General features: G+C 42.0%; 1 protein-coding gene across 4 annotated transcripts in view; it reads left to right on the plus strand.

Moving 5' to 3' along the window:
* The window catches only part of LOC101174782 (cadherin-18), a 180,722-nt gene that overhangs the window by 119,565 nt on the left and 45,461 nt on the right, over positions 1-15,696 (plus strand). For all 4 annotated transcript variants that reach the window (XM_004081197.5, XM_023950139.2, XM_078938766.1 and 1 more), the window contains exon 4: positions 5,210-5,329. In XM_004081197.5, the coding sequence (XP_004081245.1) occupies positions 5,210-5,329 (120 nt within the window). The remainder of the gene's footprint in view (positions 1-5,209; positions 5,330-15,696) is intronic.

A 15,696-nucleotide genomic window follows, 5' to 3' on the forward strand; every position in this document is an offset into this window, starting at 1 on the left:
TTGCACACAGGCACATAGGGCCCCGGGATCTGGATGCCCCTCTCTGGGTTCTCGTTGGCACCCGCCCTCCTCCCCGCTTTTTACTTGCATATTAGACACTCTGATTCATCTAGGGCCTTGTGGAGAGGGTCTGGTGGAGGGGGGCACGGTGAAACATCCGTGCTCACCTTTCGCTGGCCCCCCCACAATTTTAACTTCCTCTGTAGACACACACACTGCATGCTAGCAGCACACACACAGCAAATACACACCACTCACAGAGGGACTCCGGAGTGGGGGGCTTTGCGGCTTGGCAGCGGTGGATCCCCCCACACTGGTGACCTCCTATTTTACCTGCAGCACACACACAGCACTCCCACACCTCCATACATGGGTGGGGTCGGGGGGGGGCGGCCGGTCTTCACCCGCCTGGTCCTCTCAGGGCGGCCGGGCTTATGGGTGTCCTGTCGGCTGCGGGAGGGGTCGGGCATGCGGCGCTGGGGGTCGGCCGGCTGGGGGGGGGGTTGCTGCTTGGCGGCGGGGGTAGGGAGGGTAACCAGATGATTGTGAGTATGTGTGTGTGAGTGCATGGGTAGGACCGACCTGGGGGCTGGCTCGCTGGGACCCTCTGGGGCTTTCCCTCCCCATCACAGAGAGGGGAGGGCACTGAGAGGGTTGGGGAGGGGGGGTCAGATATTATGGCGGGGGGGGTGGTAGTGCGTAGGGTTTTAGGGGGGTGGCTGTGGCTGTGGGTGCGTGGCGATCCCTGGGTTGCTAAGGTCGCGGGCCTGGGCTGGCTTGCGGGGACGGGGCGCCGGTCGGGTGGTGGCCGGCTCTTGGGTTCCGGGGGCCCTGGCTTCGTCCCTGGCCTTTGTCTCGGTGTCCGGCGCCCGGTGGCCCCCATGGCTGCCGCCTGGTACGGCTAAGCGCTCCTGTCTTGTGGCCTGGGGGCCGGACACTGGGTTCGCTTGTGCCTCTGGGCATTGGGGGGGCCCCTGTAGGGGGGCCCTCTCTGTGCCTGGCTGGTGGGGTGGGCGGTCCCCTCCTCCTCCCCTCCCGGGCTGCCTGGGTCCGGATGCTGGGGGGGCTTCTGGCCTGGGGGGCTCTCCTCCCCTCTCCTGGTCTGGCTGGTCTGGCTGGGTAGGATCTGGCTCCCTTTATGAACACACGGTTCACGTCAGCAGCATGCATGTATCTCCACCCCCACGTGCACGTGCACACTGCCACACTGCTCCCTGTCTGCTTCATCCCTCCTCCTTACCTACAGTGTATTGATGGACAGTTTTTTTTTCTCGCTCATCTTAGTGTCAGATTTTCACCTTTGATGTAACATTCGTCTTTCCAGCAGATCTGGTATAATTGTTACTGCTTAAATTAATAACTTAGTCAAATCAGTGCTTGTATCCCCCACCTTTTCACCTTTCTTCCTTTTACTCTCTTCCACCCTCCCCTCACATTCTTCCCCTCTCCCTCCCCACACACACTAAATGTAACAAATAAATAAAAAATAATACGACAAAAAGGGGTTTATACAAATCTACACTCTAGTTTCTTGAAGCTATATAACCTCTTTTTGTGATAGTAAAACCTGTCCAACACAAAAAGCCTTCAGCTCTAATCTGTTTGCTCAGCTGTTGGACAGAACAAGTTAAAAAAAGAGAAAAAAAAAAAAAAAAAAAAAAGATTTTGAATTGATGTGTCTGACCATATCAGTTTAAAATCTAATGTTCAAAAACAAAATAAACAGGCAGGCCCCAATAGACCTGAGTAAACTCCCCATAAAACAGCTGAAGTCTCCGCAGTTACAGTCTTTCATTGTCATGATCTGACTGCAGTCTTTCTTTGCTTAAATGCCTTTTTTTCTAATTTTAAGTTCCCCTTTGAATGAAATACCAAATGGTGAATTTCTTACTTTTAGCCAACATTTTTAATCTAATAAAAAGCATAAAAGGCCAAAGAAAATATTGTTCCAAAAATAATTTAGTATTAGTCATTTCTCCTTCAGAAAATAAGACTACAAATTGAAGTTTTCCTCCAAACTACATCATTGGCAGCAAAAAGTACTCAGCCAACATCGATGACCCAAGAAAAAAACCAAGAACTGTGAAGGGGAAATTAATTAGCCCTTTTTTTTGCCCCGCCCCCTCCTTTGTTCGTTGGCTGGGCGTCTGTGGCGTCAAATCGGCCGTAACAATCAACTGTCCTCACACACCAGAGCACTAATCCCCCCCAACATTTGTCAATACTGGGGCTCCCAAGTGTGGAAAGGGGCTGTCTTGGAGTGAAGCAGCTAATTGGTTGTGATGTTCTTTTTCCTGTCCTAATTGATTAGCTGGGCACCAGCCAGGTAATTCAGCTGCTTCCTCCCTCCTACTCATCTCTGCAGAGTTTATTCATGTGACATGAAAAGACCGTCAACCCTGAGTTCTCTAGGAATAATCAACCTTTACACTTTTATATAAATATTCCACGATTAATCCAATCAGATTAAACTGAAATGGATCAGATCCAGCTTCTATTATTTTAAAATCATATTGTTCTTGTCAAGTTCTTTATTAAAAACAATTGTCAGTTTGGAAATTGATCATGGTGGAAAACAATAATTGCCATTTGTTCCCAGCCGTCTTCTATGTAACCAAGTTTTTTATATATCAGAATAGAACTATGAAAAAAAAAGACTGATCTGCCAGATTTGTACCGCTTTGACATTGCCTTCCTGTCTTTTTATTTTTTTTGCGATCCTTTCTACACACAAGCCCTTGTTTGACTTAAATGGTTGATCAAACTACATTTATTATATAAATCGTTTTAAACCATATTAGACAAGTAGAGGGACAAAAGCATTCACTTTTAGGACAACGTGTCTCAAAATTAACATTTTCTTTCAAGAGTGAAACACTTATTGGCAGACAATTCCATAAGGTCAATGGGAGTAGACGCCTTTATAGATTTTTTGATGGAAGCAAAAGGACACTTGTATTAAAGCCAGAATGATCATCCTCTGGCCGCTTGGAGAAGACGGTATAGTCTTCAACATGTTAACATGGCATAGCCTAGAACATCAGCTATGCATCACTTTTTACATTTTTACACAGGTCTTTATGAAATCCATAAACTCAGAGTTCTAGCCTGTGTCTTAGTGGGAATTATTGGTGGAATAGTAGAGCTCTAAACGAAGCATCTACAAAATTCAAATTGTGCTTAAGAAAGACTTCTTTTTGAAAGTCTACAAATAATTCATAAAGTTTCATTTTAAAAACAAATCCTTCTTTTGACAAATAACATCAAGATAGTAAAACATTTAGTTTTATTATAAATGATTAATGTTAGTTTTATCTTTGATTTGGGGATTTTTTTTATTCAGAAATTATTGGTTTGTGTCTCTTGGAGAGCAATGATGTGACAAGTGCACCACTCCAGGCTTGAATATTAAAAGCAAATATATTTTTTATGAAGTGTTATTCATAAAATGTTAAAGGATTCAGGCTCCAAAAAAGTAATGTTTCCTTTAAAGCTTGATGATGGCTGTGTTTGGAGGCTTTTACCAACACAAAATGCTGTTTGAATTTTGAGAATAGCAGTTAATCTGTACTTAAGATCAGATAATGTTTTTATTAGCTAAGAAAATGTGCTAGAAATCTGTTGGGCTAAGGTGAAAGTGAAAAATGCCCTAAAAGTTTCTAATTATGTGTTTTCCTGAATCAAAACAGAGAGGCAGTGGATAAACATCTAACTCATTACTATAATTATTTCATTTTTAGTAGTTTTATAGATTCTCTAATAGAACCATGTGACTTTGCTGCTTTCAAGGCTAAATCTGCCTAATAGAATTATATTCCGTCTATAAAACAAGGTAAATGTAAACATTTTAGCTCATTTGAATTTGTTGCGTATTTTTCATAATTTCTTAATTCATTAGGAAACTATTCAGTGGGAAATTCAGAACCAATACAGACCTTTTATATCGAATGTTGAGATGATGAGCACATTTACCAAACAGAGATGTTTAAAGTAAATTCTTTCAGTTCACTCTTTCTAATGTATCAGTCATCATTTGAGGAGCTTTTAGTAGAAAATCCAGAGGTAGTAATTAAACATTTGAGTTGAAGTGCATTACAATAAATGCTAGAACTGTAAATGATCTAACAAAAGTGCCTAATGTTTGTAGTTTTCTTCATCAGAAAGTGTGCAGTTTGCCAGCATTACACATACCTCTGTACTTTGGTACACTATCTCTGTCAGAACATGCCTGGACATCTGCATTTCACTGCCTCTGGTTATATCTGTTGAAGTTTAATCCAAACCTCTATTACCATCATATAACTTATACCATGGTCCGGGTGAATACTCCATTCTGATTGGCTGCTGGCTGTGCATTAAAAAGTGATAAACCACAGTGATAACCGCACGCCTAAAACAGTAGTTCTGGTCACTTACCTTAACTCTTCTGTATCACTGCGCCGGCTTCTTTAAAACCAACTTTATCTTCATCATCTGGACAAAAACAAGCGGTTAGAGGAGAACTTTCTCTCTGAAATGATGCTTTTTTCAGCACATCGTGATGACCAGCATAGATATCGCTTTCCTTTGCCGCTACACTGGAGATCGGAAATCGGAGCAGTCCTGTTACCGTGACACCACGTCACAAATAGTCCGCTTTTTGCGGAAAATAAGATCCAAACTGAAAAAATAACAAGATGAAAGTGCTAAAAACAGATTGAATATTTATTTCTTTTGGAAGTGACCGTGGTATAAGTGGGAAAAATGGCCGATTGCCTTATCAGAATTAACGCGCTTTGTGGAAGCAGCTATCCTCTGCTTTGGGTTGGATGGTTCAGGCTTCCACGGCGTGCGTTAATTTCTGAAATTGGACACTTCAAAGGCCATTAACCCTTAAGGCAACACCTGAAGGGAAGGCAAAGAACAAGGGGAAGGTTTCAAATACTATAATCACATATGTATGGTAACCTTTTTTTTTTTCCTTACATTAAATAAGAAGCTGCAAGTCTGTGTCCAGCATTTTAAGGAGCCCTTTCTGCCCAGCTCTATGATCTTCTATTGAGATTCTTTGCACATGTTTCTCCTTGGGTCTGGATGTTCCACAGATGGTTGCTAAGAGATGCCCAATAGAATTCCACCGCACAAATACACATCAGTGGTTTTGCTTTACCTTTAGTCTGCCTTTTCAAGAGAAATCAGGAAATAACTTTCACTGTGATCTTTGTTTTAGGCACCTCTGTACTGCAAGTCACAGCGACCGACTCTGACGACCCCACCTATGGAAACAGCGCCAAAATCGTCTACAGTATTCTACAAGGACAGCCATATTTCTCTGTCGACCCTAAAACAGGTGTGTTGTTACGGCGTGATTCAGATCCATATCATGTGGCTGCAGGCTGTGAAACAAAAACCACAAGTAGGAGTAGTCGTCTTAAATATTGTGTGCATCCAGCTGTGGCATCTTTGCAGGACGGACCTGCATGCAGGGGACACTCTGTTCCATTATTGCAGCAGCTGAAGTTCTGTGTTTAGCTGTGGTCCACTCAAACAACGGCCACATTGTCGAGTACGTGTTGTGTGCCAAAAGCAAGTCCAAGGGGGCTGAAAGAGACATTAGTGGAGATGTCTTCAACCAGACGCTGCTTCTGTGCCTCTGAAAGAGGGGAGAGCACGCACTGTTTAGTATTCCACAGTCCATTTTGGGGGGTTTTCTGGTTGAATCTATTAAATGTTAATAATCCCTCTAAAGTGGAGGACGTCAAACCTTTAAACGGAGCACAGCGAGTTTTCTGTCCGTCTACGGCGTGATTGTCCTCCGCCATCTTCATGGTTTTGAGGTTGGTTGACGTGAACAACTGATGTATGACGTGATTCATCTGCTTGGAACAGGTCTCAGTCCCTCTGAGACTGTGCCCCCCCACCATGTAAAACGCACATTCTTTGTGGAGAAGCTGCAAATGAATTGCTGCATCTTTTTGACTCACCTCACGGGAGAATGCAGGCAGGGCAGGATTGATGGAACAGTTGCACAGCAGCATGGTGGAGAGGAAGCACTGCAGACTCCTGACTGGAAGCTGGCCCTCCTGATGCAGTGCCACTCGTGTGGGTCTTTGTGGTTGAAAGCATGCTTCAGCAGGAAAGCTTGATCCTGCTGGAGTCACTTTCTTACATTTGTTGATCAGCAGTGTGCTTTCGGATAGATCAGAGGCTCGCCGTGCTTCAGCTGACGCTGCATCTTGTCTGCATTGTAATTGGGCGTGGGGAGTGCAGAGGATAGGGATCTAAGGTCTCTGCACAGCACAATTCCACCCACACGTATTCATTTGTACCAGTCCACTGTTGTTGTTTTTTTGCTATTGGCAAACCGCTCTCATCCCTGAAATTAGGACAAGGACCCCCAGTGGTCAGAGGAAAACCTGTGCATAAAGGGAGCCGCTTGTGATCTCTTACATGCTAAGCGCAGGTCTTAAAGCAGTTTTCCTGGCATGCCGCCACATTTGAGCGCCCACTGGAGAGATGAAACAGCTCCTGCAGCAGTCTTTCAGGGCATTAGCTTGCTTACACCTCCTCATATTCACATGTACCTGAATCCCATTATGTTTAACCTGTCATGGAAAATTCACACATCAGTAGTAAGATTAGAAGAAGACACATGCCCATTCAGCCTCATCCCTGTTGACCTTGGTTTGGCAGCTTTGTGCTGCAGTGGAAGACCATTCAAGGCAGGGAAAGATCATTCAAGGACAGGTTGCAGTCTAATAATGGCATTTGGCGGAAACATATGGCGAATGGAAAGGATTGTCTCAGACTTGACCCAAATCCTCAGCTGGAGACGGGGCTAACACTTTTACCTGTCTCTGCTTTATGAATACTCAGGTGTTTTACTATTCTTTCAGATCTGTGCTTGAAATAAAAAAACTCTGCTAAGGATTTGTTAGGTGTCTGGCGTTGATGTTTTTTGACTTGTTCACTGAGGAGTTGTCAAAAACCAACAATGAGCTGTAGTTTCAGTTCAAATGTCGACCAAATACCTCATCAGGATGAAACTGCAACACCTTAACCAGCTACAAAGTGTCAGCAGAGTTTGCAATACATTTTGCTTTTCACCCAAACATCGCATATATTTCTCCTCATTCATATGTTTTTATTATTTCATCAGCAACAGTTGAGGAAAAGTTGTGCATCTTGAAGTGATAGAACAGTACATGCTCTGTTTAAGTGCAGGAAAGATCCAGTATGAAAGCATCAGAGCCTCCTTTCATTGTGTCAGTCACATGGAAACTCATGACTGTAACATTACTTTATTTACATCATTTCTATTTCTATCTAAAACCGTTTTTGTACTACACCCGGCTGCTCCTGAGCCTTTGATTATCCTTGGAAGAAATAAAACTACATTGAATGTGCTTTCACATTTGAAGCTGTTTGCATACATTTTAAGAGCTATGATTCCCAGGTTTGTTGAAGTTTTTAAAAACTCTTCATCTAATTATAATTGTGGAGTAATTTAGTTTATTCAGTTTGAAACCCTTTGGTCGTACATGAATGATTTCTTTAAGAGAAAATCTTCTTCAACTATAAGAAAGTGTACTTCTAACTTTCACTCTAAGTTATACATTTGCAGTTAAAGTCAATGTTTTTTATGCTGTAATGATATTCATCAATTTTTTTCATCTTTCTGTCAGATGTACAGCCAATTATTTTAAAGCACAAACTATGATAATCTATTACTTTAAATGCAGAGTGTTTAATACTAGAATCCCCCCTTTTCAGTCAGTTTTTCCAATCTTTTCAACACTGGACCTTTGATTGCATAAGGAAGAGCTGCCCACACCGCCGCTATTCATTTTTACAGAGAGCTAAAGAAAGAACAAACATTACAGCCACTTAAACACGAAAATCAGAGTTTAACAAGCCCTGAATAAGTACATTTGTATAAAAAAATAGTTGTTTCAGTCTAAAATCACAGTATGAAAAGCAATTTAAAGCTGAAAGCATCAGTTTATGTCTTTTAAATCATCTCAATGCTTTGTAACCTGTTCTCTGAGAACACTGAAGTTCCGGTTGTTTTGTGATCATAATTCAGGAGCTCTGGTTTCTAACTGAGGTGACTTTAGGGAACATGGATGGTTTAAAACCTAAACATCTGATGAACTGGCCCCTCCTGGCTGGATCAGCCAATCTGTGCCTGATGAGACAACGATCCATTTCCCAATTCTCTGAAGAACATAGACATAGTTTGGTTGCATGGAATGATTGCAGAAATAATATGGGGGGGTTCTGTGCTTGGATGGTTTTTTCATGCTCTGTTTTCCTTGTCAGTCTTACCAGGTTCAGGTTGATCAGCTCCACAGCTGGCTTCATTTTGTTCATCTCCCTCCATCTATTTAAAGGTCTGGTGTTGAGTTTTTCATAGTCCGGTCATCTTCCATGTCTCAACCGTTTGTGCCCCCCTGATTTTGTCATGGTTCCGTTTATTTACTGAATGTCCCCATGCTGTCTCCTGTATTTTGGGTCCTCCACCACCAGTTTTCTGACATAATGATGTCATCCTTCAGTCTGTATTGCTGTATATCATTTACGTGTATGCTTTAAAATTTCTTTTAAAATTCTGTGTTTTTTGCTGCTTGCATTATTTAATCCATAAATTATGAATGATGGTCACTTTGAAGGTTTACTGTTCATCTACATTCAGAAAATGGTTGAGTTCTGAAACGATCAACTGTTAAATTATTAAGTTTAATTAAGTTTCTGAGCGACAAACACAAACTCTAGATAGTTCTCTGTCCTTATGTTGTCAGTTTCACTTCACATTTTCCCTTTATCAGTCCGGAATTCATCCGTCCGCCATTTGTTTGGGAATTCACCGGAAAATGAACATCCTATATGACAGCGTATAGAAAGAGGTCAACGGCACGACTCCCACTGTTAGTCAATGACTTGGCTGTGGTGTCGACCTGTCTCGAGTTACTGTTGCTTTGTGAGGAGCTTCCTTTACTGCTGAAAGCTGTCAGGAAGAACCACAAATGGCTGATCTTCAACTATTGCTTTTGTGTTTCAATAGAAATCCTCTTTGCCCGCCTAAATGAAGGTAGAGGACGCAGACTCTAGTGTGAACACATTAACGTGACAGTATCTGCAGTATGATATCGATCATTCTGCCTTCAGGAAGGTGCCTCTAAATGTTCCTATTTTAGATATAGAGTTAAAATGACAGCAAACAAACAAATGAGCTTAAAGTGTGATGGATTTGGTTTATTGATCTGATGGTTTGTCTCATTGTGGGTTTTTAGACATAAACATTTGAAACACATTCAAAGAAAACCTCTTGGGCTTTAGGGTTATCCAACTTAATACCATTTATCCTAGCATGTGTGCGTCATTCATAACAAGGAAGAGTATCTCCAACTAAATAATCCAGTGGAGAATTAAAGCAGAACCCCCTTTATGGGGGTGACATTAGTGACGGAGAGACTCTTCTTGCCTCCTAAAATCTCCAAACTCCATTTTTAGTTCCTGTTTGCGTCCATTTTGCCCCCTATCTTTGGTCTTTAAATCATGCAAACCTTGTTTAATGTTTAATGAGACTAAACTGAGAATTCAAAGCTCAAAGCTGAGATGACAGTAAACGCTGGCTTACGACTAAAACAGATATCACATTTTAACATCAGACACAAGACAGACATTGACTAACGATGACATTCGACAGCAAAGGGAGTTTCATCAGAGTTTCATCAAGTGAAGGCCAACGCTGAAGGACTCATGAGGTCATTTTGTAGGCAGAAAACACAGAAGTGTAACAAAAGTCAAACTGTTGTTGCTGATGGATTTTATCTGTTGCGGTGCTCTTACACCAATCATAGTAACACGTGGAACACAGACCTGTTGTTCTATAAATTGGTCATTTTTACAACAGCTGATCATTTTGTTCAAAAGTAACTTCCAGTTATAAAATATTATTGGGCTACTAATACCACCAAGTTTAAATCCCTACCTTATTAACAGTAATTAAGAAACATAGACAGAGGCTATATCACAATAACATACTGCTGACAAGAAACGCCCCCCCCCCCCCCCCCCCCCATTACCAGATTAGCAGTCAGCTGTGCTGGAAGCAGCCAGACAGTTGATTGTAGAAGTCCGATTAGCGCTCAGGACTGGATTTGATGGACCGATGCTTTAGAAGCTCAGCCACCATCCCTGGATGTGGGTTTACACATGCTCTATAAACCTCTGTTTCCAAAAAATACGACCAAACAGAAGCTGGAAATAGATCATCAGCAGCATCATTAAAACCCTCTACTTTATATAGTAACATTTAGACATTTGTGCTTCAGGCCGCTGTGGCTCTAATGTCATCTTTCCGTGTTTCTTAACAACGCAGTGATAAAACTTAGATTGAGAAAGTCTCTTCCCGATGAGGATATGTAACATGTTGATTATGGAAATGAAACAATGTTGCTAACAAGCCTTTCCATTGCATCAGTGGCAGGCTAAAGGTGGTTTTGTCTTGACGTTTTGATAAAATGAAGAAACATTTACAGATGTTTTGTTTTCATAAAGCGGTCCATTTTATCCGCCCATTTCCTGGGCTGCTGACCAGAACCTGTCTGTGTTTCACCAACATGTAGTCTGTGGATCATTTAGATAGCAAAGTTAACAAATAACAAACATGTTTATAAAGTTTCTTTTGGCAGAAAATGGTAAATGGCGTATACTTTTACTTACTTACTTACGGTAAATGGTAAATGGCGTATACTTATATAGCGCTTTCTACCTTCTTACGAAGGCCCAAAGCGCTTTACAGTCACAGTCCCATTCACCCGTGCACACACACATTCACACACTGATGGCGGCTCCGCTGCCAAACACTGGCGCCAACCTCCCACCAGAGACAAGGTGGGGTTCAGTGTCTTGCCCAAGGACACTTCGGCACATGGGCGTGCAAGGCGGGAATCGAACCTGCAATCTTACGATCATGAGTCGACCGCCCTACCGCTGCACCACGGAAGAAAAAGCATTTCTGAAAAACCTTTTTTGGTATATTTAAATAAGATTTAGCTACAAAGAGTCAGCCAGCCTTCCCCTTCAAAATAAAAGCTGCATTAATCCCAGGACTCTTTAATCAACGGATGGATTTATTGTGACAGTTGTTCCTACACTCTAAGCCAGCTCTGTTATAACCGCATTGACCAGCTCTCTTGTGTTAAAAGAACACAGGATTCATGTTTATTATTCTAGTTTTTGTGATGGTTTTATTGTGTTTTTCCACCACATCTTAAAAGTCGGACGAGGCAGAAGTGGGCGTCCGTTTTTAGGGTCTTCTTTAACCTTTTAAATCTATTGCCTCATTTGGATGGTTCCTACACAAAATCTAGTGTACAAAGAACGTTTAAACTCCTGCAGATATTTACAGAGAGTTCAGGAAACTTAGTGATGGATTTGTGGAACTCGTCGAAGGTCATGGAAGTTTTTTTCCATAGAATCACTTTCCTACAGCGAAGTAGGTGAAAAAAAAAAGACTTCTTTGTGTTAAAGATAAAAACACTGTGGGTCAAGATTTATCAAGAGAAAAAAAAAGAGAAGATTAATCTTTTGCCCTGAGACCTGAATTTAGTTGTTTCAGTGCATCGGTTTTATCCCAGAACCTGGACTAAGATGGCATTCTATCAAAACAAAAAAGTATTTTGACTTATTTTTACACTACATTTACTTAGCACCATAAATCAATTTTCCTTTAACTTTACTCTCAAAAGTGAAGTGAATCCAGAAGCTTAAACAATTGTGCAGCATGTTCAGCCATGTACGGGTGGGTTGACGACACACAACAGGTTGGAGACCTCTGCCCTGAATGCAGGGTCGTCAATCATATCCTCATTTCATTCAATGTCTTTGTGAGGAATACGTCTAAGTGGAAGTCAAAGGTTTGCTTTGGCATCTCTCCGTGGAAGACTACATTGTGCGTGTGAATAGTAAATGTGAAGAGCGTTAAGGACCCACGCATGAATAAAGGTTAAAATGCGCTGATACAGTGCAGACTCCTTAACACTGACCTATGGTTGGTGAAGGTTTTGTCGTATTGGCAGATAACAGGAGGCCAATATGATGGGTTTCTGTATGTATTCTAAGAACTGTGACTGTTTGACCTTTAAAAAGGTAATAAAGTTCTACCTTTACAGTGTTAACGTTAAAAAAGGGTTACATCTTAGAAGCATTGTGCAATGTAGTGTTACATAGCTGCAGTATTGTGTAACCGCTACGTGGCAGTACTGCAGCGTTGAGTAAACTTTGCTTTGCTTAACTCCAAAGTGCCGTAACTCTAACTTGGCGTAATTGCAATGTGGCGTGACTGCGATGTCATGTCACTACAGTGTTGTGCAGCAACAGGTAACTACAATGGCACATAACTGCTGCATTGTGTAACCGCAGTGTCGCCTAATGGAGGCGTTGCATGACTGAAGCGTCGCATAACTGCAGCAGTGGCTCAGGCACCAGTGAATGTTTCTGTATTCATTTTTTCAGAAGCTCCTCTACTCCTGGATGTTTCTCTGTGAGGGGGGTTTGCGTTAAGTTGAAGTCCTATTGAAGCGTGAGTGCTCTGATCTGGTGAACTACGGCCAGAGAATCGCAGGAAACCAGCTCCTAGTGTCAAAATAAACTTTCACAGCCCATTAAAGAAAGAACTGTGTGAATTTGAAGCCACACCAGCTTCATGCATTCCACACAATTGACTGCAACATCTAAGTTTCCAAAAGGCACCAGGAGGTTCTGGTGAGATTCTTCTTTTCCTTGTGAGTTTTCTGATTTTTCTCTCCTGCTGCTGTTTCTAAACTTTCACTGACATCCGTTCAGTCTGAAAGGGAAGGGAATGAGATCAAATTGGTGAAGATGGACAAAACATTATTACATTTTAAATGGATGCAGAAAAAATTTATATTTGAAATTTTGGCCACACATATCTGAGTTTCATGTCAGACTTCAGTGGAGGTTTGGGAATCATTGGAACCAATTTAGTGTGATTACTTGTATGCATTGTTTGGAATTTATTGTCTATAATTAACTTTAAAGTGTCACAAACCTTTGAGGAGCTAAAGTCTCAACTTGAGCGTCTCAGTAAACTTTAAACATGGGTTTCAAAGGCTTTTAAAAGTCTTGTTAGATGCCTAAGTTATAGATTTATCTTTGTTGGTGGAAAAGTCAAATGTCTGGAAGGGTTTTGGGAACATTTCTGTTGTCAGCTCTTGTCTCTTGTGCTACTAGAACTTAAAAGAGATTCACAAATTTTTCCAGACAAATCTTTCCTCTGAAGAATCTCAAAATTGTTCAAAACCAAGTTGGAACTTTTCTCAAAGTTTTCTGATTACTTTTTCACAAGTGAGAAGGTGGCAGACTGAAGATGGATGGATGGATGGATGGATGGGGAAGGTGGTAGAAAACCTGGTGAGACGTGTCACGTGATGCTAAATTGTGACACACTGGAGGCAAAAAGAAAAAATGGGAAATTTTGGGTGCATGGATCAGATATCAGGAACCTTTGCATTTGAGCAAAATCACTGTTAATTGGTAAGAATTGTCACTATTTTGCATATTTTCTTTAAAGTGCATCTCACACAAGATGCAAGTCTAGTGAGGTAGAAGTGTTCAACTCTAAGACAGAAGATGCAAACTTTGATCTCCCTAATGAATACAAATGAGCCTGGAGAAAAAAACTACCATGCTACTGCCGTGTCAGCCGATACAAGTACAATGATGTGGAAAGCTCAGTGACATGCTAGCTCTGTCAGGAACATTGCAGAGGATTTACTCGATTACATGGTTTGCAAATCTTGAACATGCAAAGGCAGCAAATTTAGCAGACGCTGTCTATATCCCAGGAAAAGCAGATCTGAGAAGTGAGCTACATTTATCTCATTTACGGCTGCATCCTAACGCCTGTCCCGGCTTTCTTCACCCACATCCGTCACTTAACTCACAGAGACACCAAGGCTGCTCGTCCCCGGTCTCACAGTCCAATGGCCCGTAACCGTGCAGGGCTTCTGCACTTTTTCACTCCTGCAACAGACAAACCACACGGCTGAACCTCTTTGAATCCTAAATAGGCTAATTTCTCTGTTGATGTGGGATTTGTGAGTGCTTGAGTTTATTGAAGGAGCTGACACAGATCAAGACCCTTTTTTCAGTGTTTTTGCAGTTAATGGAGTAAGTCTTAACTCGGGTTGAATCAGGAAGGGTCCGTAACCTCGCCAGTCACTTGTGATGAGGGGCTCAGAACAGTCTGTGAATCTGCTCCTGATTGATTACAAAACAGGTCCATGAAAGTGAAATGTTATTGTTGTTGCTGCTTCCTCTTTTTTTGCACACATTCTTCAACAGCACTCAGGATATCAGGCTGTACTGGATGGGCAGCAAACCACGATTTCCAAAGCTGGAGATGGAAGAGCGCCTTAGTAATCTCCTATAATCCTTTTTGTTCACCCTGGAGATTGTTCTCCTTTAGAAGTTTCCAGCCAGACAAAGGGCTGGATAGTGTGATGGTATCAAATCTAATAGACTTGGGAGGTTGAGAAAAAGGCTAACCACCACACTGTGTCAAATTGGCCCAGGTTTAGGGAACTGGGCTCTTTCTCAATTATTTTCTGAATTAGTGGGCGAGCTCCGCAGAGGTTTAGCGGAGGGATTGCGGCTTAGAGATGGTCAGAACCATGAGTTCAGGGGTGCGATCTTTGTGTCAGACACTTGAAAAGGAAAAACACTGTGGTCTTGCAAATCATTTCATTTAGAATGACGGTGGCTGCAGCATCTGCTCTCTGATTGGTGTGACAGTGAGTAGATTGCACCCCCCCCCCCCCCACCTAGTCAGTGTGTGTTTTCTGTTTTTGAACCTGCAGCTGGGAAATATTGCACAGCCCCGCTATGCCTTTATGAGCCAGGAGTTAATAAGAGCGCTGAAAGGTCAGATCGTCTGTCTCCTGTGGTTTTAGTGGAAAGTTGGGCCACTTCCAAAGCGTTGTGTGTCTTAAGCACCACAGGTTTAGTTATTCTGGGACTGGCGCTAATAAAAAAAGATTTACAATGGATTACAGCGCTCGCATCATTACAGCTGAGTGTTTAGCAGCACTTTGATTAGCTATGGAACACAGAAAATCTGCTGATCCCTGCTGTTCTCTGGCATTTGGAAAGAACATTTTTGACGACAAAACTGGGTTGGAAGTCTTGAAATATTTTACTGAAAATGCCGAGTGCTTGTGCTCTCAGTGGGGGGCTGAAAGACCTACTTTATTATTTCTTTAAGACATTGTTATTCCAGTGGTGACATACTGGAGTTTATCAAAGAGCAGTTGCTTATAGAAATGACAAAGATGCGTTCAAACTGCACAGTGAGTGAAACGCTGCGGTTCGGCTGCTGCTTTGGTGGACGGTGGTGAAAGTTACCAGATTTCTTTTGTGCTAGAACTTTCTATCTGGAGTTCTTTTGTTAAGATGTTGGTCTTCTGAGTAGAAAAACAAACTTTAACTTACTTAAAGTGATCATCATGGCAGAGCAGGGGGTTATCTGTCATTCTGACACCCAACAGGGCTTTCAGAAGTGTTCTTTACTGCAGACAGGCTGCAGGTTAAGGTCATATATAGTGACCTGCTGATGTGCACAAAGGGAGACAGAGGAGCTGAAGAAAGTGTTTAAAGGACCTACACCATTCTTTACAGCTCAAATATTGT

This window comes from Oryzias latipes, chromosome 20 (genome assembly GCF_053564925.1).
Source record: "Oryzias latipes strain Hd-rR chromosome 20, Olatipes_Hd-rR_3.1".
In the NCBI taxonomy this organism is placed as follows: domain Eukaryota; kingdom Metazoa; phylum Chordata; class Actinopteri; order Beloniformes; family Adrianichthyidae; genus Oryzias; species Oryzias latipes.